Source organism: Protopterus annectens, chromosome 11.part0 (genome assembly GCF_019279795.1).
Source record: "Protopterus annectens isolate FY-2018-M chromosome 11.part0, PAN1.0, whole genome shotgun sequence".
Classification (NCBI taxonomy): Eukaryota; Metazoa; Chordata; order Ceratodontiformes; family Protopteridae; genus Protopterus; species Protopterus annectens.
The window spans coordinates 1,326,002,967-1,326,030,839 of record NC_056745.1 but is presented as its reverse complement, the minus strand read 5'-3'; the positions used below and the strand labels follow the sequence as shown (position 1 = coordinate 1,326,030,839).

General features: G+C 40.9%; 1 protein-coding gene across 1 annotated transcript in view; it reads right to left on the bottom strand.

Moving 5' to 3' along the window:
- Positions 1–12,302: 12,302 nt before the first annotated feature.
- Positions 12,303–27,873, bottom strand: part of ATP6V1F (ATPase H+ transporting V1 subunit F) — a 49,619-nt gene continuing 34,048 nt past the window's right edge. Inside the window, exon 2 of the mRNA XM_044088637.1 lies at positions 12,303–13,283. Within this exon, the coding sequence (XP_043944572.1) occupies positions 13,082–13,283 (202 nt within the window). The 3' untranslated portion in view covers positions 12,303–13,081. The remainder of the gene's footprint in view (positions 13,284–27,873) is intronic.

Sequence of the window (27,873 nt, the reverse complement as noted above, 5' to 3'; positions counted from 1 at the left end):
CACGTGGTTGGAGAGTCAGTTTTCTAGGCATGGATCGAGTTTTAGGCCTTGAAGAAGAAGATGGCGTCGGTTTAATATCCAAGTCAGTACGCCTGAATACACCCTTAGAAGCCGGTGTCTGCACAGCGGCTCCGGACCCATCCAAGGTAGAGACATCTGCAGGTTCCACAGTTGAAGCATCTCGTGGCATACCGGACTCTGAATGGGTCTCAGTAGAGGCCTCTGAATCTGAAGTAGCGAGTATCAGGGGCTGCGAAAGCACTTCACTGAGTACCGGCAAACTGGCGACTAGCCTAGGAGAAGCATCGTTGGCAGCTTTGGACCTAGGCAGCCTGTCTCTGTCTTTATCGTTGCGTTTTTTCAGAATGTCGGTAGTCGGGTGGCTTACCAAAGCCATATCTGGATAATTGAACAGAGTACCAAAATATTTAGAAGCGTAAATATACCGATGATGAATAGTTCGTTGTTTAAATAAGGCACAAGACTGACAGCGAGGTACGTCATGGTCAGGGCCTAGGCAAGGAATACAGTACGAATGAAAATCTTTATAAGGTATTTGCTTTCCACAAGAAATACAATTATTGACTTTTATTGACATCGGTTTAGAGCAAGAAAAAGTTTCCCCAACAGGGTACTTAGCTTTAGTTGAAGACTTTGGTTCTGAAACTCAAAAACGAAAATTTCAGGAGTCGGCCGACCGGCACTTGTGAACTGCTTCGGCTTCGGGCACAGCACAGCAAGAAAGACTGATGTAATGGCATTGGCTGCATACTTTACACCCCTGACATCATGGAAGATGAGACAGCAACAGACACAGGACCCAAGACTTTGATAATCAGGCCAACTGAGGGCTACAGCAAGCAGATAACCCAAAAGTGATGACTGCAACAATGAAACATGAAGAACATCAATCAAGCGAAGTTAGAAAAGACTGCGAAGAGAAACTGGATAAGCAATTCACAACGAAAATGAGAAGAGATTTGTATGGCTCCAAATATGCAGTCTAGAAGATTTAGGAATTTTGTCTGTAAGTATTTGCATAGGTGTTTTAATACCTCAAGCAGACTTCAAAGAATTTTTCCTCAGGTATATGGCAAATAATGGATGTGTGATGGAGGAAAAAAAAAAAAGAAAGAGATAATAGGAGGTTACTAGGCTAATGACCCTAGGGCCCTTATACACCTAGCCAAGTACAACCTCTGTTTCCATGAACATCAAGGTATTAAGTGGAACCAAGTCAACAACTACTGTCCCTGTGCAAGAGGGAGACAGGTGACATTCCTGGTGTGAATGTGTGCAATCATCCACATTACACTTAAATAGGGTCAGTGAGGGGCTCTGTTTCACCTGAATTGGAAGTTTGTTCCAGAGTAGAGGTAACCTCTGTGAGACATATCTATCTCTCCAACAAGTCCTGTTGATACAGAGTTCCCTAGAGCGAGTTCATGTTATACCATTTGCTTTATGAATGTGTAGCACTTCCATTACAGCAGGAAGTGAGACTGCTTTATATGTAAGGCAAATGTAACCTCTGAGTAGTTTGCAAGACACAGAGTATAGTGACAGTTATTTCAGTCTGTCAACATATGACTGACTTTTTTTGTAAGAAACCTTTGAGGTCTTCCCAGTTGCTGCAGGTGCCTGGTAAGGTACATACCAAAGGTAGCATTATACCCTATTAATGGCCCGATGAGTGAGGAGTACAGAGGGGTTATAGCCTTTTTTGTTCTGGATGCAATGCCCTTACTTAAGAGGTGGGCGATGTAAAAAGTCTCTTACCACTGCGGAGATGTGGTAGTCAAAGGAAAGGTTGCTGCCAACCTGTCTGCCCAAATCTCTCACCATTGACTGAGTGCTTAGGGTGTTATTAATGTGAGTGCTTAGGTGGTAATCTGTAGGGACATCACCCTTGCGAAAGGGGATGATGCTGCATTTTTTGCATTGAATTTTAGCCCATGACTTTGGTACCAGTCGTTTGTGTAATTCCCTTTTGTAGTATGTTGACATTGTTTTTGGACTCTGACTGCCCCCAGTATGCAATAATAAGCAGTCAGCCATAGGCCTTTTGTTTAAGCTTGCACATCCGAGAAGTTGACTCGGAACAATAGGAGCCCCAGCACAGATCCCTGTGGAATACCATTGGTCAAAGTTCTGCTGGTGGAGGTAGTCACCTTTTTTGGCTGTATGCATTCTAGCTGTGAGCCACTTTGCAACCCACCTTACAATATATTAGTTTATCTCCATCTGGATTAGTTTATCAATAATGCCTTAGTGGAGAATAATGTCAAAGGCCTTGGCCAGGTCCAGGTAGGCCATATACACAGATTCGCCTTCCTCCAGGGCTTTGGTGACTGTCTCAAAGACGTTCACCAAGTTCAAGAGGCAGGATCTCCCATTAACGAAGCCAAACTGGGCCAGGTCAAGTGTTTGGAGATCTCCTATATCTTTGTTGACAAGGTCCATAATTACTCTTTCCATAGCCTTGCAGATTAGGCTAGTCAGGATTATGGGTCTATAGTTGCTAGGGTGTGTGAAGGCCCTCCTTTATGTAGCAGGATGACAGTTGCTGAGAAAAATAAAAAATGTATGTACTCACCATAACATTCCATCTATGTTGTCTATCTTCATTTATCCGTGATAGATGGGTTCAGTTCTGATACTGGAACTGACTCAGCCGTTACTATAGCTCGCACCAGCGAAAAACTCTCAAGCTTCACCTCTACCCACAATCCCTCTCTCTCAATTACCTCAGATTGAGTTTGCAGAAAGGATATAAACATATAAAAACAAGTATATACACATATAAACATAACAGGTCTAAGGATATATGATCTGCTCCACCAAAAATTCTTTAAGGTTGGGGGATGGGAGGGAAGTCAAGGATAAATGAAGATAAGACAACACAGATGGAACATTATGGTGAGTACTTAACTTTATCTAATGTTGGCAATTTTCATTTTATCCTTGACAGAGTGCACAGCTACATAAAATCTTGGGTGGACTCATAGGATATTCCTGAGCACCATTGAGCCAAAGGATGATCTTCCCCTAGAGATCAAGTCCAGTTTGTAATGAGTAATAAAGATATGGGGAGAAGCCCAAGTACCTGCTGCACAAATATCATCCACTGAAGCTCTAGACTGGAAAACTGCTGTGGCTATAGATCTTGTCAAATGTACTTTTATGGGCTTAGGCAAGGTTAATTTATTCTTGTCATAAATAAATGAAATGCAGTTTTTCAACCATTTAGCGAGAGTACTGCTTTACCCAACTTTGTACTGGAAAAGGAAACAAACAAACAACTGACGATTTTCTAATGTCTTTAGTTCTGTGAAGGTCGAAACATAACTATGAATGTCTAGTAAATGTAAGGCATATTCTCCTTTGTTGGAATGATTTGGGAAGAAAACTGGCAAATTAATCGCCCAATTGATGTTGGCCTCTGATACTACATTGGGTAGAAAGGAGGGGTTTGTTCGTAAGGAGACCCTATCCTTATGGAAAATTAGACAAGGAGGTTCAGACGAGAAGGCCTGGATCACTGAAAATCTCCTGGCAGAAGTAATGTCTATCAAAATAGTGTCTTCCAACATAAAAACTGCAGATCACATTCCACAGAGGGGTCGAAGGGGGAATGTATTAAGGCCTGTAGTACTAAGTTCAGATCCCAAGGAGTAGTGGGATGTTTGAACTGGGGTTTTAACAAAAGTGTGCCTCTTAGGAATAATTGACAAAGTCTATATGAGGCTAAAGAACATTCTTCTAAACCATTGTAAAAATTAGAGATTGCAGCCAATTGTAATCTGATGGTGGAAGGGGAAGCTCCAGCACTGAAAAGAGATGCTAATAAGTCTAAAATATGCTCTATGGAAGCAGAAAAGGGATCAATTTGCCTTTCATCAGCAAAAATGGTAAATCCCTTCCATTTACGGAACTATAGTTTTTGAGTGGAAGGTTTCTGAGCCGAAAAGAGGATGTGGCGTACTGGAGATGAAATATTAGGACGCCTGGCAACTAATGGAATTGGAGAACTATACAGTCAGCCTGAGGTTCAAAATATCTGGGTGAACAAGACTGTGCAGATGGACAAAAGTTCTGAAACTGGGTCCGGAATCCAAGTTGTCAAATCAGATAAGGCCAAAGAAAGAGGAACCAAATCTGTTAAAGACAAAAGGTTGCAATGAGGATTACTGTGTTTTTCAACCCGAGTGCTTTCTGCAAAAATTCTGGAATTAAAGGTATTGGGGGAAAGGCATACACAAGACCGGGGGGGGGGCAATTGTGGAGGACAGTGTCCTTGGGTGACTTACCAGGAGGGGGAAAATAATTGCTGCACTTGTTAGGAGGGACAAAAAGAGGTTGAAACAAGGTTAGCCCCAGTGATGGAATATCACTTTCATCACTTCTAGACGGAGAGACCACTCATGAGGCTGAAGGATGCAACTGCTCAGCCTGTCTACAATCACAGTGGAACTCCCCAGAATGTGCGTTGCTATTCAAAAGTGGTTGAAAGATATCACCCACTGCCACACACCTGAGGGCTTCTTGATAAAGGGGGTAAGACTTTGTTACTCCTTGCTTGCTGATATACCAAACCACTGACATATTGTCTGAATTGCAATAGTCCCCTGAGGAAGAGCAGTCTGAAAGGTCTGCAATGCAAGAAGCAATACTCTTGGCTCCAAGACACTGATGTGCAAGTTGGCCTCTAACGGGGACCAAGTAAGTTGGACCATCTTGCCCCAGATAACACCCCCCGCCACCCCATCTGAGAGACATCCATTGTCACTATGGCCATGGGCTCTGGAAGAACAGAGGGACGACTGTGGAGAACTTGTTCAGAATGTACCCACCAAAGATCCATTTTGTAACAATTGGTGATCAGGATTCAATCAGACAAGGCTTGGTGGAGGACAGACCACTGGGAAGCAAGTAGCCATTGCAGAATTCTCATATGTAACCTGGCTAAAGATAGAATTACTGAAGCTGTGACTGACCCTAAAGCTTGCAAGACTAGCTGGGCCAGAACCCTCTTTCTGTGAACTAGCTTTTGAATTTGTACCACTATTCTCTGTAGTCTTTTTGGAGGAAGGGATGCTATTGTTCTTTGAGTATTCAAGTACAGCCCCTATAAATTCAAAATTTTGCACTGGCGTTAAATGTGATTTTGAGATTTACCATAATCTCCAGATGGGTGCAGATATTGAGAGTGTAATTTCTAGCTGCCATTAAATGATGCCTGGTTGAAGCGGTTATGAGCTAGTCGTACAAGTACAGAAAACACTCAGAATCCTTGCAGTCTCAAGTGAGCTGCTACTACTGCCATGCATTTGGTGAACACCCTAGGGGCTTTGGTGAGATCAAAGGGCAGTACTCTGAATTTATAATGACTGGCTTCCAGCCAGAAGCGGAGGAACTTTCAGGAGTGTTTGTCCATCTTTATATGGTAGTATACACCCTGAAGGTTTGAGTACATCCAATCTTCTTTCTTCAGAAAGGGAAGAATAGATTGTACCATGACCATCTGAAACTTTGCTTGCCAAACAGATTTGTTCAGCACACTGAGATCCAAACTGGGTCTCCAATCCTCTTGGATGACTCTTCTGTCCACCTGTTTTTGGATTTTTTTCAATGCTGAATCCCTCTGATTGGGTGGAACATCGGGGATTTTCTTGAGTAGAGGGGGGAGGGTGGGAAAAATGAATGATATAGCCTCTGGAAATGATATGTTGCACCTAGGAATCTGTTGTTAAATTTAGCCAGGTGTTTAAGTGTAAGGATAAGTGTCCCCCAACTGCCTCCAGATGAAGACAATTGGGCCTCCTTTCAGGAATGCTGAAAGGGCTTCTCTATGAAGGAATCCCTGAAGCCCTGGTTTTGTGGACTACCTCTGCCATGGGGGCGGCGTCTTCCATTTTGGTTCCCCCTCTGCCCCTGGTGGAACTCCCTCCATGTGTCTTGAAAAGGCCTTTGGAATTTTTTGAATCACATTTTCCACCCCTCCTCTGGCCCCTGGAAAAGGACCTCTGGGGGGGTGGAGAAAAGTATGCCCACAACAGAAAGGGTCTTACCATCCTTCTCACACCTGGATAAAGTGTCTTTTACTTTAGGAACAAACAAAGATTGGAGCACTGACGAAAGAAGACTTTAATGGTTCTGCAAAGACACACACGGACATCTAGATGTGTCTCCTTATAGCTACACCTGCACCTACTGCTCTGGACATCCCCTCACCTATATGAGTGATCAGCCTCATGAACAAATTGGACACAGACTCCAGCGTGGCTAACTGGGATGCCACTTTGTCTTGGACTTCCTCAGCTACAACTCCCACTGGGGGGGGGGGGGGGGCTGACAATTCTTTAATCAGATCCCGTTGGAGTCTCAAGAAATATACCAAAAATTCAAGGACCTTATAGCGAAGGTCGATGAAGCATAGATCTGATTCCCAAATCTGTCCATAACCAGAGACTCCCTGTTGGGCTGATGGACAGAGAAACTGAAGATTGACTGAGCACATCCAATTGTCTTTTCCCAGAAAGGGAAGTATAGACTGCAGTGTCACCATCTCGAACTTTGATTTTTTCACAGACTTGTTCAGCCTGCTGAGATCCAAGATGGGTCTCCAGTCCCCTGTTTTTTTGGAACTAAAAAGAACCTCGAGTAAGTTCCGGATCCGGTTTGGTCTGCGGGGACTTCTTGGATGACTCTTTTTCTTAGTAAACTTTTATCTTTAGAGTTGCTTGATCCCTTTGAGAGGGTGGAATGTCTGAAAATGATCTTGTTTTTGGGGGTGGGGTGGAGAAGAGTATGTTGTATTCCCTGAATATTGACGGTACCCATTTGTCTTGAGTGATACTTAGCCAGGCTTTTGGGTACAGTGAAAGTCTGCCCCAGACTGCCTCCAGAGGTGGACAGGTAGGCCTCCTTTCAGGATCACTGAAAGGGTCTGCCAGAGACCATAACTCTGTCACCCTGATTTTGCAGACCCCCCTCTGCTGTGAGGTCGGTGTCTTCCATTGTTATTTCCCCCTCTGCCTCTGGGGGAAGATTCATGACTTGCGTCTGGTGAAGCTCTATGAGATTTTCAGAACCACATTTTCCCCCCTTCTGGCCTTTGTGGTAAGGCCTGGTAGGATTTTCAGAACCACATTTTTCCACCCTTCTGGCCTTTGGGGTAAGGTCTGGTAAGGAGGGAAAAAATGTACTCCCATGGCAGATAGAGTGTTCGCACCTGGTCAGAGTCTATAACTTTTGGCCCGAACAAGGATGAGCAGTCAAAAGGGGAGTTAGCGAAGAAAGATTTGAAGGGCTCAGCGAACTCGCAAAGGCGCATCCAAGAATGCCTTCCTCAGAGCAATTCCTGTACCACCTGCCCTACTAGCACCATCAGCAGCATAAGAAATAAGTCGCATAGAGGAGTCGACTACTGAATTTAAGGTAGCAAGCTGGGCCATCACCTTGTCTAGAAACCCTCCAGCTGTGGAACCTTGGAGGGCATCATCTAGCTCCTTTAGGAGATCCCTCTGAAGTCTGGTAAAATGGGTCAAATAGTTCAGTGATCTGAGTGTAAATGCTGCTGACGAGAATGTCCACTTCCCATACCTGTCCATCATTCGAGACCCCTTATTTCGGCAGATGGACAGATGAAGAAATCTCAGCTAGCTCCTTTTTGGTGGCTGCTGCTACCACCATAGCATCTATTGGGACACATTTGATTAAAAAGTCCTTGTCTGATGGAGCTGTTATAAATCTGTTGGGCCTCCTCGGAACAGGTTCCACAGATTCTGGATAGCCGTGCGCCTTTCGACTAATAACGTTGAGATGCTGGTCAAAGGGCAAAGAGACCCAAGAGGTCGAGAACGAAATGCCTCCAGATATACGGACTTATCTTCAGAAGGGGTGAGGGTCTTCCAGCCACCTCTCAGCTTCAGGATCTCTACAATATCTAAGAAGGAGACATCCTCAGAGGGTGACCGTGGGGACACTTCTGAATCATCCAAGTCCGTATCTGAAGTGACGTACTCCTCAGAGGAGTCTAGATGTTTTTTCTTACACGTTTTCTTCCGAGGGACCCTCCCGGAGGGATCCTCTTGGGAACTTTCAGAAGACAGGGACTCACCCAACGGGGCAACCTGGGGCATCGGTTCTCTATGCCTAGGGAAGGATGGTGGAGAGGCAGACACCACCACTTTTGGGGGGAGATTGCTTGGATCAGAGAGTGGAGCCGTCAAGGGTGACGGCACACTCATCACCTTGAAGGCACCACAACCTGGGCCTGAGAAAGCCTTGGGCTGCAAAGAGCCAGGAAACTCCTCTCGCACCAAGGAGGTAGGCTCCAAGGCCGATGTAGGCGCTGAGCTCACCCGCGCCGATGCCCCCCCCCTCCCGAAAGGTAAATTCAGATCCAACAAGGGTCTGATCCAACTCTGCACCCCAGACCAGACAGGGGAGTGTCGGCTCCCAGACCCTTCAACCGAAGATGGTACCGAAGAGGTTGGAGCAGAAGACGGGACCACAAACTCTGGGTGAGTCTTGGCCCCAACGGTTCCACCACAAACACATCCAGGCACTCCAGCTCCGAAACCATTCTGGTCAGAGGAGGAATAGAAGGGGCAGTAGCAGAATTCAGTTACAATTCCTTTTGGGCTGGATGCAAAAGGATCTTGGCTAGAGCAGGAGTCCGAAGCAACCTCCTGACCACCCGCTCCACATCATCATCCGACAGACTCCTGGATGATTGAGAGGATGAGGATTTTACACTGCCAGCCACAGACTGTAAAATAGGTGACTGAAGAACTGAGGAGACCGGCTCCAAGGTTGGGAAATGGCTCCGTATATGGCTCCTAGTCAGTTCCGACAAAACTGGTGGAACCGAAGGAGTAGTCTTTACTGGCCCGAAAGCCTTCAGGTCCGACGTCGTATCCTTAGATAGCTTTTTAGCCAGTTCAGAGGCAGGAGCTGAAGCAGCAGCTCTTTTTGTAGACTTGTCAGACTTTGGGGATTGAGATCATTTGGAAGAGGTCTGGTTCCCTTCTACTGCTTCAGCAAAAGGATACAATCCCTTGATCATAAGTTTATTTCTACATTCCTGCAGTTCTGTAGAACTGAACCCATGACAAATGGAACATGAATCTTGAAGGTGTACTGGACCTAAACAGTCGACATAACTAGTGTGTCTGTCAGTTAAAGACATTTTCTGAGAACAGGAATCACACTTTTTGAATCCTGACTGTTTCACTTCTTTTGCTTCCTTGGACATAGTGAAAAAACCACAGCAAAAACAATGAACACTGCCTAGGAAAACTAGGTTAAAGACAGAGATAACACGGCTAGCAAAACACTATAAAGCTATAAAACACCTCACTATGACAAAAGGTAATCATATAACTGCTACTCTACTTTTTTTTTTTTTTTCAACTAAAACAACAATGTCTCTAACTTAAACGACAAAACCTCTTAGGAAGGGATGAAATTAGAAGGAAAGAAACTGGCTCAACAATGGACAGAAAGGGGAAAAAGATGAACCCTTTAACTTAAACGGGTTCGTTAAAGGTAAAGTAAAGTTTTAAAGATGGGATAGGGAGTTGTAGGCCTAACGAAAGTGACGGCCAGCCACAAAAAGGTAAATCAGGTATTCACCACAGCCAAGACCTAAAACCACCGTCAATTAGCAAAACACAATATATGCACAAATTATTTGGAAATAAATCGAATAAGATCCATAAAAGTATTTCACTTAGCCTGAGCCTAGTGAGAAGCACCCGATCTAGTTTAACAACAAATGAGATCTGGGTTATCTTCCCTAAGCATGATGGGATAGGGTATAGCCTTGAGCCAGTAGAAGCTCTCAAGCTTTAATATTAGGCCGAGACGGAACCGATGCTCGGTTCTGAACCCAACCAGCAAGAATGAAGGTGAGATAGGACAACATAACATCAACTGGTGCCAGAGTAGATGTCACCAGCAGAAACTTCAGAACAGAGGGTTTAAATTTTTTTACTTTCAGAACTGACGGGGAGGTCAGAAAAGAGAGACTTCTTTTCTTGCCTTTATCCACTGAGGATGAAGACAAAGGCGATGAAATGTCTGTTTTCGCTTTGTCTCCAGAAGATAAGGCTTCGCACTAAAAGCTGAGGGACGCAAACTTAAGCTCATTTCACCTTTCCACAACAGCTCTGTGGCTAAAGGCATGACAAAAGCTACAGTCTTCTTGTAAATTGAGGGGGTCCAGACAATATACTCAGACAGAATGAAAATCCAACAAGGGTATTTTATAGCCATACTTCTTGCATTTTTTTTAAACCAGAGGGGCCCTTACTCTTCTCAGTCATGTCAACAAAAGAAGAAGAAGCTAGAAATAGTGACTTACACTCACATTCACACTATAGATAGAGAAAGAACTGACAGAGGAAAGACAAAATTAATTTTTATATATACATACAAACACACACACACACACACACACACACACACACACACATATATATCAGCAACGACAGCCGGAGAAGTACGCAAGTGTATACAGGGAGGGGATAAAAGCTACAAGAGAGAGAGGGGAAGGGAACTATCAACAATGATAGTGGGAAATACCTTTTCCCTTACACTTCTGTGTATCAACAATGATACTTAATGATTACACCAAGTGTAAGAAGAAATATTAAAGGAGATGGAAGTAGTTTTCCTGAGAAAAGGACAAAAAGAATTTACCTAAAACCAATACAGCTCAAAGCAGAGCTAATTACAACCATTTCAGAAAGCAGCAAATGAGATCTGAGGTAACAGAGAGAAAGGGATTGTTGGTACAGGTGAAGCAAGAGAGTTTTTGGCTGGTGCAAGCTGTAGTAATGGCAGAGTCAGTTCCAATATAAAAACTAAACCCATATGTCAAAGATAAAATGAAGACTGACAAAATCAGATCATATGTTTTGGAGTGTAAAGAGTTGGAATGCACAGTCTGAACTGCCTAGACATAGTAAGGCCTTGTTAAGTTGGTGGCTGCCAAAAAAGACATTACTAGAAAATGGAAATCAAAGTCTAAACCAGCTGTATCTGAAGTTGTGAACATTGTAACAGAGATAAAAGAACTAGAAGTGGGATCTTTTGAAAAGTTTAGGAGCAAACTACATATGAAAAAAAGGAAATTGTGGGAGCAATGCATGCAGAATAACGTTTTGGAGGAGGAGTGAGGTTTAAGGGAAGGCAGGTATGGTGCAATTTATTTAATGTTGGACTGATGACAATTGTATAAAAAATGTATGTAATGTACGTCTGTAACTGTGAACATGTTAACTTTGGTATGTGGTGTTCTTTTATATAAATACATGTTTGCCTATCTCAATAAAACTGTTAACAAAAAATATATAAAAGACTGATAGATGGCTTGATGGTTGGAAAGCACAGAGGAGAGAAAGCATATAGAAAAAACACTAGTCACAGCATCATCACTGGGTCTTAAATAAACAAACAAAGGGCTGAAAAATTTTAGTTCATCCCTATCTTTAGAATCCCCCTTTCTGTCATCTACTGCCTCAATCTTGCATTTCTGCTTCTCTCTACTTCTATGGTTATTACAGCTGAAGAAAGATGAGATCTGCAAGAACCTTTCCTTTTCTCTGCATCTCAAGAGGACTTGCTTTCTATAACCATTAGAAACACATACATTTATTTATTTTTAGTCCCCAGCCCAGTCCCAGTGCCCTGTGTCCATGCTGGGTCTACAAGCCCATTTCTTATGCCCAGACTTGCACTGTTTTTTGTTGCGACCACTCGTGGATGCTAAGGGCGTACTGGGTTCTCAACCATCTCTGCATCTATCCTGGGGGGGGGTCTTTATATGTCCTACCCACATCCTGCCCTGCCTCCCATGTTTGTTGATTACATCTGAGGACAACTTTCTTCTTTGCATAATGTCTCCCCCAAGGAAGCATTATTGACAAACTCCATTCCTACCAGGGATGGGCAGTCGCCAGCACCGCTTTGAACATGGGTCGACTAGTCCACACTTGGGGTTTTATTCCTATGTACCATTGGTGCAGCTATTATTGTTAAAAAGCTTGACCAAAAATTAATATTACAGATGGAGGCACTGCAATGGCTACAAGCAGTAGGCTTATGCCTACAGCAGAACTCAAGTGCCAGTATGAGGTGAAATTTAGCAAAAAGACACCGTTCAAATTTACAAGCATGGTGTCACTCCCAAAATACATAGACACAAAACAAGCTTTAGAAAATAAAATTGAAAATCTGGAAAAATACAAAACAGAGAGATTTTGTAAGTACAAGAATGGACATCGATCCTGTTCATGTGGAACCCAATAATAGAATATTTAATATATACAATAAAACATCAGCAATAATTTTATGTAAATTTGTTTACTGGTGTAGAACACTGATCAAACAATAACCGATTACAATCTCAGTCCAGGTATGAGGAAGTCCCAGCAGGTATGTGCAGAAGAAAATCTACAAACCTTACAGTACTAGTGCACACTATTATAAATATCCTGCTACACACAATGTATGATCAGTGTGTGTACACATTTACTAGAACAAAAATAACTAGATATAACAAAGCTGGGCTAGGGAGCTTCTGAAAAAACATTAAGACAGCACTACTTCTAGCAGCCGTCTGACCAAAAATAACTCAAGGCTATACAGAATAAGCATACTGCGATGGCTGGGCAAGGTAAAGTACTGCTGCAGATGAAGTTGAGCTTGCAGGTACTACCATATGAAAGGAACATACACAGATTAGGAAGAACAAGCCACCACTTAGTAAGCAGGACAAAGCTTTACTCATGGTCCAAGCTACAGAGCCCCACAACCGGTCGTGAAAGATTAATGTGCAATCATAACAAAACACACATGAAAATTAATTACACTGCAGAAATATTTTTAAGTCACACAAAACTATCATACACATGCAGTTACTCAAGATTTTTAGTAACACGTGGACCACTGTTTATTACTTAAATAACATAAAAAGATGCATTTATCAATCTTGATAATTTATCAATCATTTTGGATGAAGAAAAAGTCATGCTGCAAAGTTCAGCCATACAGGAATGTTGTGGCTCATTCATCGCATGTCTTCTGCACTGAACATGCCTTTTGCTCTGCGCAGGATCGAATCCTTAGAAGGATCATAAGGGTGTTCTTTAGATGGGATCTCCAACACTGCTGGGATGGAAAGGCTGTGAGCGTCGATTGCATGCCGTATCATCTCAGCAATGAACTGATTAATGAGAATAATTCCTATATCTTCCCGTGTCAGAAAACTCCTGAAACACAGAATAAAAGAGAGAAATGGAATAAAACAACAATTCAAAAGAGGGAACATCAGCAGGGATACACTACTGTACTCCTGACTGTTTAACATTGTATCTAAACTTCTTACCATCTTGTTTTTTTTTCCTATCTTCTCTCTAAACAAGTGGAAAGGAATAACATTTCATACAACACCCATAAAACAAATAAATGAACAGTGATGAAAATAACCCAAAAATTATTTTCACTCATTCACAAGAGTGACAATAAAACAGGTCCTTTCACTTTTCACTCCAATATTAACTTTCATGCCTATGAATGAGTGACACTAACCTGGTAATTTCAACAAATCTCACAATGACCAAGTTTAAGATGGATAGCTACTGGTTACAGAATTTTATGGCATGTATTCTTCGTCTCATGTTCAGAGATCATCACGATTCATTAAAGTTATGCTCCTTCGTCTAGGCTTTACTCTTAAAAAAAATTCAAAAAAAATGCCCTTCCCTTACCAGACTTCCAATAGGTGCTTGTTCAGCAGTGCAGTCAGTTAATCTGCAAGGAAGTTTCAATTCAGTAATCTCTTGCTAAACTATAATCAGTGATTTCACAAACATACCATGCTACCTTTAGTGTGTGTGTGTGTATGTATGTAATATATACAGTATCGAACGTACAGTTTCCCAACACCCTACAGATAGACATCCTAATGTCGAATGCACAGAGAATGACATGATCTGTGCATGTTCTAGGGATTACCCCAGAGAACAGTAAACCAAAGGCAAGTGTTTTTGCAAAGGGGCAAAGCCTTCTGCACCCCCCCCCACACGCCCTGCTAATTATGAAATCACACAATCCCTGGGGAATTGAAATATTCCCCTACTAGGGAACAGTCAATCTCACACACCTGTCAACCAAGTGTCAACCATTTGGCGTTAACCTACTGCATGTCAGAACATTGTGCGACTGATACAGTGACACCATTACATACCTACTCCCCACAGTGTTTCAGTCAGCCTTCAGCATAGAGGTCTCAACTACAACCAAATAACTGGTCAGCAAGAGCTCTGTGTATCGAATAAAAACAAAAATCAGTCTGTAATACCACCTTCTTTCTAATTCAGGCACTGTTTATGATCAGGACTCTAAAACCAGTGCAAGTTGCTGGATAAAAGATATTCCACATTCACTGCACACCAAGCATTCAGTTTCTACAATAACTTTTTAATAAGAGTTTTCAGACTACGTTTGCACAACTGTGCATTCTTAAGCATGTCTGTTTACCTCAGTTAGCATAACATTTACGTTTGAGGTAAAACTGAGAGGATTACACTTACTAATCAATTCTAGCTATTGCAGTTAGACATGTTTTTAAAAATACCTACAAATAGACATTCTCAGCACTGGTTTATAATGTATCATATATGCATAACTTGTATTCTATTATTCCCACATCAAATATATGCATACAAGTTATGCTTACATGATATAACACCAACACCATTATTTTCACATTAAATATAGAACTGTCAATCTTAAAGGCAAAAACTCCTGCACAACAAAACATATTTGTATAACTACAAAAACCATAAAACACAACTGAGAAGAAATCTTTGAAATAGGGCAAACCATTAAAAACAATAAACAGTTAAAATGAAATCCATAAAACAGCAAACCCTAAATTCCAAATACAGCCCGCTAAAACGATGCACTTATTCAAACAAAAATCAAAATATGAAATAAAGCCACAGAAAGCAAGTGATATCAAATACTAAGCTAAAAACATACTTCAAGTAATGAAAATAAAAAGTAAACAGATTGTAAATGACAAAAAGGCCAAGTATAAAATCATAAAACACATTAAATGCACAGAATGCTCCACAAGAATTAAAAAAAAAAAAAATAGTAATAAATGGCCAAGTATAAAATCATAAAACACATTAAATGCACAGAATGCTCCACAAGAATTAAAAAAAAAAAAAAAAATAGTAATAAATGAAAATCCAATCCAAAACATGCAGCAACACCCAGCATAACACATGGAATAAGAAAAGATGATCCAAACACAAACAATGCAGTTGAAACAATTGTAACAAAGAAAAGGAAAGAACAGTCTTTGCTCTGCTCTCTAAGAGAATGTCTTGACATCCATGTTTCCCAATCCTACTTCTGTATCTTTTCTCCAAATCTGGAGCATTACCCAAGGCACATACAAGAAAATTATACCTAGAATAACATCTTCAAGATGATCCATCTTCAGTAACCACTAGGACTTAAACCTCAGTGCTGCTAACAGGCCCTCTTTCCATCAAGCTCAGAGCAAACATTTCTTTACAGTTTAGAGGGCACTGGAAAGGCTGACGAAAATCAAACAAGGAAAAGGGCAAAGAAGAGGTAAAAGTGAAAAAATTATGACAGAGGGGTGTTTGCTACCAAAGCCGGGCGTTCTTTTTACAAACCTAAAATTATAAGTGTCCATGACGTCCATCTTTGATAAGAGGAGGTCCATTTTTGGCAAATTTTAGTACAGAAATTCTAGCTGTTCCTTGTATGGGAACATACCCTGACAACAGTGACTCACGGCACCTTAAAATGATATTCAGTTTGTATGGTTTTGAAAATGTGTTTTAAGAGAAGGTTGATCCTGCATAACTACTATCATTTAGAAAAGCATTAAGGAAGTAGGCTGTGGAGTTGGCCACTGTTCATGAACTCTCAGGGTTGTGGGTAAAGTTTCATCATGTTAATCATTCCAAAAGTGATCTAGTTTGTTAACTGTTTGGAAAGGGCAAACTATATAATATTCTAGTCCAACCAGGGCTTGGCAAATGTGTCTTTCCTAATCAACCTGGTTCTGCCCAGGTAATAATCTAAGTTATCTGTGGACATACGAACTGACATATTACCTGTGGTTGGAATACTATAGGAAGAACCAAGGTGAACTGAAGACTGGTTCAAAATTAGCTTACACAGCAATCCTGGGCATACAGATGAGCTAGTCTTAAAATGTCACTATTCTCCTTACGGAAGATCAGATCCAGAGGCTTGACAGAAAGAACACGTAGATCAGATATCCTCTTAGGAGTAGAAAATATACATAGTTACTAGAAAGTTGTTTTTTTCAGGATAACTTCAACTTAGACAAAGGTGAAGGCTTGAAGAGAGAAGGATCATAAAAAAAAAAAACTCCAAGGTGGAACTATGTACCTCAATTAGAGATGTGGTCAAAGCTGCAATCCCCCCTTGCAATAAAGGCATGCAATCTTTCAAAAATTTTGAATCTTGCCATGAATGAAAAAGCTGGAGACACCAACTGAACCATGATGGAATAAAACTAAAGTTGATGTTGACAAATAATGCAGTACGTTACTTTTCCGTTGAACCCCTACCATGCATTTTAGGAGCTGTATTGCCCGATTCCGGCTTATTTCTTGAACGACTTCCTACTCCGTCGTACACAATTGATGATGAATACTCACTTTTTCCTCTGTCTTGCCTGCCTTCTTGGGTCATACCTACGTTTGCCTTTTCAGTGATAGCTGCCACACACCTGCAGTGGGGTGTCTGACTAGGGAGTGTGAGAAGGGTCCGGAGGCATGTTAAATGATGACTCCAAAGTCCAGAGGGAACACACAGCAGTGGCCATTCATCTGTAATAATCAGTATTGAGTGGTCATAGGCAGAACATGTGTCAGCTGAGGTGATTAGCTGTTGAATCTGACCTGGGTTACTGGTCATCGGGTCGATGCAGTGGGACTGCGGGTCGTGAATAGAAATATGGCAGAAAATGTCGACCTGGCACCTGCACACAAGAGTAGGCTGTCATTGCAAAGGTTCAGTACTATTTAATACACGACTTGAAAGCCATGTCATCTGTCTGATTTGCAGATGACCTACACTTTACGTTGAAAGCAGCTGAGATCGTAACTGTCATATCCATGGGGACTGGGTGACAGCCTCTCTTAATAACTGTAAGCGGGAGTCAATCACAAACAGAGATTTATGGCAAGGGGGACAACACTTGAGAGAAGATAACACTAAACAGTTTGGGAAAAAGAACATGTAGTATCGGGGAAGAAATAAGCCAAAAGCCACCAATACAGCTCCTAAAATGCGTGGTAGGGGTTTAACGGAAAAATACCTGCAGTACTTATGCAACTGGGGAAGAAAAGCCCATCTGCTTTCAGGACAGGAAAAAAATACAAATCTGGAGCCTACAGGGGTTCTAGAGGTAGGGCTGAAGAGGGGGGAGACAGTTTGCCCAAGACAAAAGGTAGTAATGAAAAAGACTAACCTTTCAAAGCTTGGCTTTATGAATGAATCTAATCATTACAGTAAACTGGTGGAAGCAAAAAGGAGTACTTCTGGTTATTGGAGAGCGAAGGCACCCTTTGGTTGTCCTCCCACAAGGCAGGCTGGAAAGAAAACAGGAGAGCCAAGCAGTCACAGTGGCTGAATCTAGGGAAACTGCCTCTCTAGGATGATAGTATGCCACCACTAGGAAGCATTCTGGTTGGATCACCCACTGTCACATACTCATGGCCTTGCAGCACAATAGATAAAAGTAAATCCTCTTTTCAGCAGTGTAGCAAACAACTGTCATTTTATCTCTCTGAATAGAGACCGTCCTAAAAGTTTAGAAGAGATCTCACTTCCAGGACAATGGTGTAAAGACGAGACTCATGAAATAAATAGTTAATTAGATACTCTTGTCTTTTAACACCCTCACCACAGTGTAAATACTTTGGTGTTCACTGTCACTTGATCTGCAACTGGAAGAGACTCTCTAGCTGGTGGGCAACATAAAAGTCTGTCCACCATAGAAGGGTAAATGCTACATACCTTAGATTGCGAATGAGGTGGAGAGAAGAGACAGAATGACAAGTCCATTGAACTCAGAGTCCAATGAAAGATACTCATGTGAAGTATGATGTTAGGAACCACAGAGGTAGATTCTGCCATTGATTAAGCTTCAAAGCAGGATTCTGACAATGTTGTTTTGGAGGGAAAAAAAAAAAAAAAAAAAGAGATGTTGCTATGCTGAAGGACAACTTAAAAGCCTGGTAACTCCTCTTACTGAGGGACTAACTCATGAGAGCATCTTAACAGGGTGCAGAGGTGAGATTTAGAGATGCACATTTATTCTAATGGAGGAAAATACGTAATCAGAGAACTCCTCTGCAGAATAAGATGCTCCTGTGTTGGATCAGCAAATACCTGGTTGTCCAGGCTGGGAAAATCCTGCCATCGCAGCGGTCTGTGGTGGGCTGCAAATATGGACATGCATTTTAGGTGAGCCCAAACGGAAAGGTCCAAAAATGGTATTGGCCGACTCTTACCCAGAACAAAGAAACCATCTTATCTCTACACCAAGACTGCAAGGAGTTAAATATGTCGAAGTTCCAGAATGGATGGAATGCACCATGACATTATGAAAAAACTTTGGGAACAAAGGTTTTTATGCCAGAGATATTTAGAATGGGCGTGAGCTACTTTGTTTTGGTAGACACCAAAAAGAATCTGTAACAAATGCATTAGCTCTCTTTAGGGGTTTTAGCACCTCCTGCACTGCTAACATATTTGACTTTGAGTGGGACTTCAGGCAAGGATAAGACAGGCTTCAGAGTTGTGCTGACCAAGGGGAAATCCCTCAATAATTACTTATTCCCTGATCCAGTAGTTCTATGAAATCTGTTTCCACTTTGCAACATGAAGTGAGAAAATCTGCTGCTATTTCCTGTAGATGGGCAATGAGTCAATGCTGTTCCACTCTGCCCTGAGAGCCGACCACAGCCTCCTGATAAGGTCACTGGAAATCTATTTTGAAAGTTCACAGCCTTGCTGGGAAGATAATCTGAGATCACTAACTACTACCAATGTCCTTTTGTTGTGGCTGCAGGCCACGCAAGAACCACATCTGAGTTGGGCTCCTCTGCATTCAGGAGAATGAATGTTGCAGGGTATGAAACTTAATTATTTGTTTTATTTTACAGTTGTTTACCAGGAAAGTCTGACCAAGCAAAATGCTCTTTTTCAGAGGCGGCCCAGGGAGAAAAGCTCCACATTTATAAATAAACGTAAAATAGATTGTATATACAACATACGGATACAAATATTGGTTCGATCTCGGATACAAGAACAAAATGAAAATACATGTTATACATGTCACTGATACAATCATAGTCTGGGCAGGATACAAAGAATAGCAGTATTGTGAATGTAGGTAGAAAACAAGCCAGTTAAATATACATATGCTTAGTAGGTGTATATTACTCAAATACAAAAATAACAGACAGTGTTCCTTTAGCTGCCTTAAGACATCAATTTCCTAATCTGGGATTGTGCAACAGCAGGGCCATGATTCTGATGGGTGTGATTTGAGAAGATTTTTTTGAAGTTGGAAGTGTTAGTAGTTCTGATATTTAATGGTAGGGAATTCCAAGTTTTGGCTATGCAGTTGGGAGTAAAGGGAAATTCCAGCTGCATTATTAGTTTTGGATATATTTAGGAAGGGATTTGTTACTGGAATGCAATACCCTGCTACTGGAGTAGTGTATTAGTAGATTTTGAAGAAGTACTGGTATTTTTTTCTGGCCGAGTTAGTCGATGGGTGAAGGCGAGTTGATTATAAGCAAGTAGATTTGGTAGTTTGAGCCAGGATAGTTGTTTTAAAGGCAAACAATGATGGGATCTGAAATTTCTTACTGTGGCAAACATTGTGATTTTATTATAGCAAGCTTTCAGTTTTGCTAGGTTAGATTTCTTAATGTTTGTAAGAATTTATGAGACATACAGTAGCATAGAGATAAAGATGCATTCTTGCTATACTGGCCTTTGAAGACTAAGTGTCGATTTCTGTAAAGGGTTCTTATTTTTTTTTGTGAACTTATTTTTTGCTCTGTGATAAATGCATGCTGAATTTTATATTATGGTCAAGACTACTCCCAAGTAATTTTGTTTGGGAAATGAGAAATAATTTTATGCTTCAATGATAAGATATTGAATGGTGGGTGGGGGTCTCAGCTCTAGCTGGATAGAAGGGCATGAGTTTTGTTTTGATAGGGTTAAGTATAAGTTGTGCACGGTTTAGTCAAGATTCCATAGCAATAAAATGACTGCTGGGTGATTTTTTTTTGGAGTTTCTGTAGTGTCGGGGCAGCATAAATCAGTGTGGATTCATCCGCATATTGAACTACTGAGGCAAGTGGGGTGGCAGTATGAAGATTGTTAGTAAAGATAATAAAAAGGAGAGGGCCCAGAATAGATCCCTCTGGAACTCCCAAGGTTGCAGGCAGTAATGGAGAGATTTTGTTGCCATTTTACAGCTTGCTGGCATCCAGTGAGATATTGCTGGAACCAAGAAAGTGCAGAATGGCCAAGTTTAAGTTCCAAGATTGTAGTTAAGAGTTTAGAATGGGAGACAGTATCAAAAGCTTTAGACAGATCAATAAAGATGGAAGAAATTAAATTGCCATCGTTGTGATGGTGGTTAATAATGTTATTAAAGTTAACAAGGGTGGTGGTAGGCTATGATTAAGATGGAAACCATGACGAGTGCTAGACAGAAGACTGTTTGTTATTAAACAGTTCAAGATTTGTGAACGGATGCAACTCAAGGATTTTTAATAATGGTGAAAAGTATAGCTTCTTCTTTCAGCTTTTCCCCGGTTAGGGGTCACAACAGCGGATCACCTGTCTGCTCTTGACTGGCAGTGGAGTTTTATGGTATCGAGTTGCCAGCCTGGCACCCAACCTTCCACCGAAGGCACACACACGCACACACTCACACCTAGGGCCAATTGAATGTGTCCAATCCACCTACAGCAGGTCTTTGGGATGTGGGAGGAAACCGAAGCACCCAGAGGAAACCCACGTGACCACAAGGAGGACATGCAGACTCCACACAGAAGGCACCCCAGCCGAGGATCGAACCAGAGAACCTCTTGCTGTGAGGAGGCAACGCTAACAGCTGCACCACCGCGGCCGCCCAGTGGTGATAAGTATAGCTATTGGTCGGTAATTTGATAATTCTTTACAGTTCCACCTTTATGTAGTTGGACGATATGTGATACCTTCCATATTTTAGGGACTGTTGTGCTGAGATGGATCGATTTACTAATATGGATACTGGATAGGATATTGCTTCTGCAGCAATTTTTTAGATATTCGGCAGGTAGATAGTCAGCAGTAAGTGCAATAGCTTTAAGCTTTTTGAGATATTAAACTATGGTGTTTACTGGGACAGGTTAGAAAGAGAAGTTATTGGGATCTAGTCTGGGTAGGGGAAGAACAATTAATGTATGAGAGGGCTAGTATGGATTCAGTGAAGAATATATTAAATTCTGAGGCTATGCTGTTTTTAGTATCAGTAAGTGTTGGGGAGGGAGTACTAGCTTGTCCTGGTGTAGGATATATTTGACGGCAGGCCAGAATTTTTGTGGGTTTCTTTGATTTTTTGATTGGACACTGCTATAGTAATTTATTTTGTCCTGTCTAACATTTTTTTTTTGTTAGTTGTAGTTTTGTCGTTGAGCCATTTCTCCCAGGCCTTATCTCTAGTTTGTAACAGTGATCTTGTTTCTTTGGTTAGCCAAGGCGCATAACTGGATTTTATCCTTATTGTTAAGGGGGGGGGGGGGCAAGATGTTTAATTCAACCTTTTGTCAATATCCTGAAGTATTCAACTGCAGTATCTAAAAGGGAGATCTTTGAGTGGTGCCCAGTTGCACTTTTTTAAACTAGTTATGAAGTCTTGAGGAATATTTTTTTTTCTTACCTCAGATTTGGTAGTAGGTGGCAAGTTTATGTGGATTTGTTCAGCGTCTGAGAATGCAAGTTGAAATATGGTCACTGAGGATGACTGGGAGACAGTGTAGATTTAAATTTGGCCTGTTTTTAAGAATCTAGTCAAAGACTAAATGTTTACTTGATGTTTTGTCTACTCTAGAAGAAGTCTGCATTGTTTGTGGGAAACCATGTAGGTTAATGTGGTAAGAGGGATTTTGAGAGTTGCAGGAGAGCCAGTTCACATTAAAGTCACCCACTATACTTTTTTTCCCGAAGGAGGGATGTTGTCCAATTTAAGAGGTGTTCTAAAGTGGTCAGATTGTTCCCAGGTGGGATGTAGGCTGCCACTATGTTCAGATGTTTATTTGGATTAATTGTTAGTTTAGTAAACAGTATTTCGGCGTTGTTAAAGTTTGGGATGATTAGGTCTAGAGTTTCTAAACTGAGATTGTTTATGTGTAGAAATGCAATCCAGCTCTTTTCTGTTGTCTATCTAGCCTATGTATGTTGCATCCTGAAGGAAGTATTTCTTTGTTAGGGATGTCTGGTTTTAGCCAGGTTTCTATTATAAGAGATATATCTGGAGTACATAGAGCAAGGGTAGCATGCAATTCTTGTATTTTGTTCATGATGCTCCTGGGATTTATATTAAGTACAGTAGATCTATATCTTTTCTGGAGAGAGTTAATAGTTGTTGGGGATGAGTTAGGGTATGAAGCTCTAGATGGGTTGAATCTGTTTGGGTGCCAGGTTTGGGGTGAATGCCCCCACTAAGTAAGAGCTGCGATGGAATGTGTATACATTTTAAGTATTTTGATATAAACATTGTATTTCTAAGCCTAAGCCTAGTACTTATTATACAGCAGGAACTTCATTGTTACATTTGTTAATGCCCGTTATGTACTTCACAGATAAAGATTCTAGTTGTCTACTGATGTACTATGTTCTTCATCTGTAAATATGTTGTAAGTAATTTCTATGTTAAATTGTTAATCGCTATGTAATCCAATGTAACTACTGTCTGTTTATTTTACTGTGGAGCTTTTCTCCCCGGGCCTCCACTGAAAATGGACCCACGTCCAGTCGGACACTCCCGGTCAACAAATTTAAATAAATAAATAAATAAAATAAATTTCTGTGTAAAATTATGATTAAGATTGTTATGCGAGTAAGGTAAATGGTGCATGGTTTATGTTTGTGTGTTTATATATAGCTGGTGTTATTATTACATTTTTATTTGCTTTAATTGTAATGGGTCTGGGAAAGGGGTAGTGTACATAGATTGTGTTTTTTTAAGTTATGTATGGTTAATGCCTACAGCCACAAGTGCTTGCCCGGTTTCCTTCATACTTACGAGCGGTTCCATTATCCTCCAGACCAAATAGGAGAGGGCCTTGAAGGTAAAATCCAAAAAGGTCCTTTGTGTCCTTAGCATACTCAAACAGATCAGATCATAGTACTGGTGAATGGTAGTACTAGATCCTGCTCATTTAATAGCCCATTTCACAGCTCCGTATGCCCACTTGAACCTTGATAATGTTACTGAGACTGGATGAACTTAGGCCTTGATTTTTTTCCTTTGGAGCAACCTTTAGTCACCTCTTTGGGATTATACTGCAATTCATCTGTTACATCATGCAAACTACAGCATACACATAAGATAGTTTAGGGACTACAAGATAGGGTGGCGGACATGAACAGCTATCCCAAATCTGTTCACATCACGGGACTCTTATTCTGAGGTATGGACAGCTGGACTCTGTGAAGGAGGACATGATAGTTGTATCTAGCTTGTGAGACTCCACACAAATTATATTATTCTCTGAAGGTCAGAAAATCAAGTCTGCCATCTTCAGAGTTCTTCCACACTATCCTTGTGCCTTCCTGGAGGATATCAAGGATATTCACAAAAGATGGGATCATCCAGAAGGACCTGGGTGAGAGACTGCATGCTTTCTGGAGTCTTCTCTGGGAGGGGGAATACAATGGCTCAGCTGGCCAACCCCCCCCCCCCTCAAAGCAGTAACTGTAGGCATTTTTTTTATCCATTTAACTGAATACACTGGGCAAAATATCCCTTTTCAAAAGGTGTCAGAAGCATTACCTGGTTAAGCAACTCATTCCATGAATTTAGGATCACTGAGGGGGGAAAGGGGGGGCTGCCCATTTCACCATCATTAAGGTCCTCTGTAGGAAGATACAACACCAGGTCCAAAAGCTTGCATTTATAGGAGCACTTATTATGCCTCTAAAGAGAGGGGCTCAGATTCAAAAAATTCAAGAAGCCTCTTAGGGACTGGGATAGGGAGGAACATTTGAAAGGAGTTTAAGGAGTGTTGTAAATAAACAGAAGGGAGGGAGGGAATAACAGCCAAGCAAAAAAATCTTCAGAAGTACGGAGGACTGGGGAAGAGGCCCTAATAAATATGACACAAACTGCTATCAACAAACAAGACAGTATTAGTGGAGTTGTCATCATTAGGATTAGTGGTGATTTCATCATTAGGTTAGCAATGGAAATGCAGACACTGAAGGGTTAAGATTTTACTTCATAAGAGGAAATTTTCCTACATCATTTTGTAATTTCAATAACATTAAAAAGACACTTGCAGATTTCATATTGAGGACCTAAATAGTACACGCATTTTATGTGCTCAACACAAGATGGACTGGACTTGCCACAAGGACATTGGGAAAAAGTGATGCAAGGATGTTAATAGTCTAAAAAATAGCAATACTGACCAAGAGAGATTTAATTTTCTGCAAACTGGAAAACTTGTGACTACAAAAATAGAAATAAAGAATAGGTAAAAATATACTTATCACACCAGAGACACTCAAAATCTATTTAAAATAATTAAAGCAGCTTGGCGACATTTCTCTCTGTACAGAACCACACACAAGCAAGACAGAACAGGAGAGACATGGCTGCAACATTCATAATGGGAAGGGGAAACGTATTCATGTTGACTCTCTAAAAGGTAGTTTCTGAGAATGCAAACAATTTGAAAAATGTTTCTGAAAATACTCTGGCCACTTTTTGCGCAGATGGCAAGTCACCTTTTACTCCCACATGGGAAAAGAATCACCCACACCCCTCAAACTTATGGGGAGGTTGGCATATTGGTTAAGGTGTCTACTTTACTGACATAAGGTGCAAGGCTTGATTCTCATATGGAGTAATTGGCTAGGCTTCAAATGGCCCAAGAGGTCAGTTAGCCTAGTACTAATCTATGAACCTATATATACCACTTCTGAAAACCACCAACCCCCTCCACTTCTGAAAACCACCAACCACCCCCCCCCCAAACTTATAAAAACTGCAATCATACAGAAGTGGAGAAAGAGACAAACACTACTTTTGATGAAACTAGTTTTGTTGAAGCTACTTCAATCCTTTTACATTTGCCAAACTACTTTCAGTGAATCAACAGGAATCTAGGGGAAGCATATGTCAGCAGTCTGGGAAAGTTATTTGTTGAGTGTTTCTAGCACCTGTGGCCATGTCTTAGAGGATATCAGACATGATATTTTTATATAGATACACGTGTGTGTGTTTTCTTAATGCAGGAAGATTTCTTATTCGTGCAATTTTACAGTACAGACCACAATTTCTCTAAGTGCAAAAGGCTCTTTTAAGTGCATCATCAAAATTAACTGTTTATTGGGGTTTCCTACCTTGTTCTAGTGTAAACAGAATGAGCTTAATCACGCTTTGCATAGGAAATCGCTGCCAGTACAATTTCAATACATGCACCTGTAGCGATTCCAAGTGTGCAACTGTGATGATTCCACATGACTTGTTTTTTCTTTTTTTCTAAATGGTTGTGCAACTACAAAGTTATACTATGTAAGTAAGGATAATGGGAGGGGCAAAGGTCTCACCTGCCCCTCCCCCATTTTTTTAAAAATAATTTGAATCCGTGACAGGTTTGTTTCATCCAGTTAAAGTTTCAGCAAATTAATTTTAATCAAAACATTGAACGTGTGGCTGCTCAATAATAAATTCCATATAGTGTAAAAAAATTAAACTGTTTTATCCATGTTTACCATTTATTTTACAATGCAGAGTAGCCCAAATTGCGACTACCTTTCTAAAATACGTAAAGTAACAAAATATCTTTAGCTTTGAAGTCCTAACAAGTTAACCTTAAGTCTGTCATGCTGCAAGCACAGCTATCTGGAATTTTGTAAATAATTCTGTCATTTGTGAACATCGATTCGATTTACACAGAACTGTTATGTTATGTACTGAGCTTCAAAGATATATCCACAATGTACTCTACTGGTACATAAAACGGTCAACTTGCAATAGCCGAGATTAAATTACTTTATAGCTGGGCCATAAACAAGAGAAGATATCCCTCCGTTTCAGTGTAGCAGACACAATGTCTAGAGCTAGAAGTTTTTTGTATTGTCTTGGAGAGAAGTAATTACTAGATTTAAAATGTAAAAGTGACTTACTGCTTTATGACTTCCTAGCAGCTGCAAAGATCCGAGAGATACATATTTTTCACAGAGATGTTAAATGATGGACACTAGGGGTTTCGCTTGGGAACTAAAGTCAGGTGACAAAAAGCAATGTCATTTAAGCTACCCCAGCACTAATATTTGGTATTAATTTAAGAACTCTTTCAGAGAGAGAATGGGCATTCTGCATTGTATTTGACCTGGAAACATCCACTCATCATCATCATCATCATTGCATCTGCACTTGCCTTGCTCTGTAATTAAGATTTTAGGGCATAGTATCTCTTTTAAATATAGGTATGACTATAGTTAAAGATTAGTTTAGATGTTTTCTGCTTCTATTTCAGACTGTCCTGCATTGTTGTTTTAAATACTTCATTTGATTTTGAACTCTGAAGTAGCTGTGTTGATTTACTGAATAATGTCTTGTTCTTTTATTATTTTATTATGAAATATATTTAAACCTTTGTGGCTGACATTTGTGAGACATATTCCAGCCCTTAAGAGTCCTTGCACATCTATTTGGTGACATTGTACAGGCCACTCCAATAGCCTTGCTTGGTCAGACTACCATTTGGAAAATAGTAACATCACACAGTAGGATTGAACACCCTTTGTAAGGGCCTTATAGTAGCTGATAAGCAGAGGTTGGTGGCAGTGGAAACTACCTTATAGTCTGGGCAGAAGGGGGCAAAAGCTAGAAAACCTGTGCTAGCCTTCCCAGTGTGTGTGTGTGTGTGTGTGTGTGTGTGTGTGTGTGTGTGTGTATGCGCGCGTGTATGTATGTGTCAGCTACTTGGGCAGGAACATGAAGCATTGTTTGGACAGAGAAGGTGCTGGAGGTCTTGGCTTGGCCCTTCAGCTGAGATCTTAACCCTACAGCTGTGCCACTGGGAAGTCTTATTGGGGATCTGGAGAAAGAGGAAGAAACCAGTCCCAGACTGACTGTAATCTCTGTGTGTTCTTAAGGGAAATTGCACTTTACTGTGTGTGTACTTATCATCCTACCATTGTGTACGGGTCTATATTAGATAAACAAACTTTTGAAAGTCCGACTGTCATATGGTTGACACCATATGATGGAACTTTCAAAAGTTCGAATACCTAATAAAAAATAAATAAATAAACTAAACAAAACACCTACCTGAACGTTTTAAGCAGGGGGGCAAGCACCATGTACCCCCACCCCCACCCTTTAAAGATACCAACTCCGAGATCACATTAGTGCAGAAAAGAGAAATATTTCCATTCTGCACTGCATGGAGATCTCCGTTACAACATTTGAACATTAAAAAATCTGATCATATGGTGTCGACCATATGACACTTGATTTTTGAATGTTCGAAC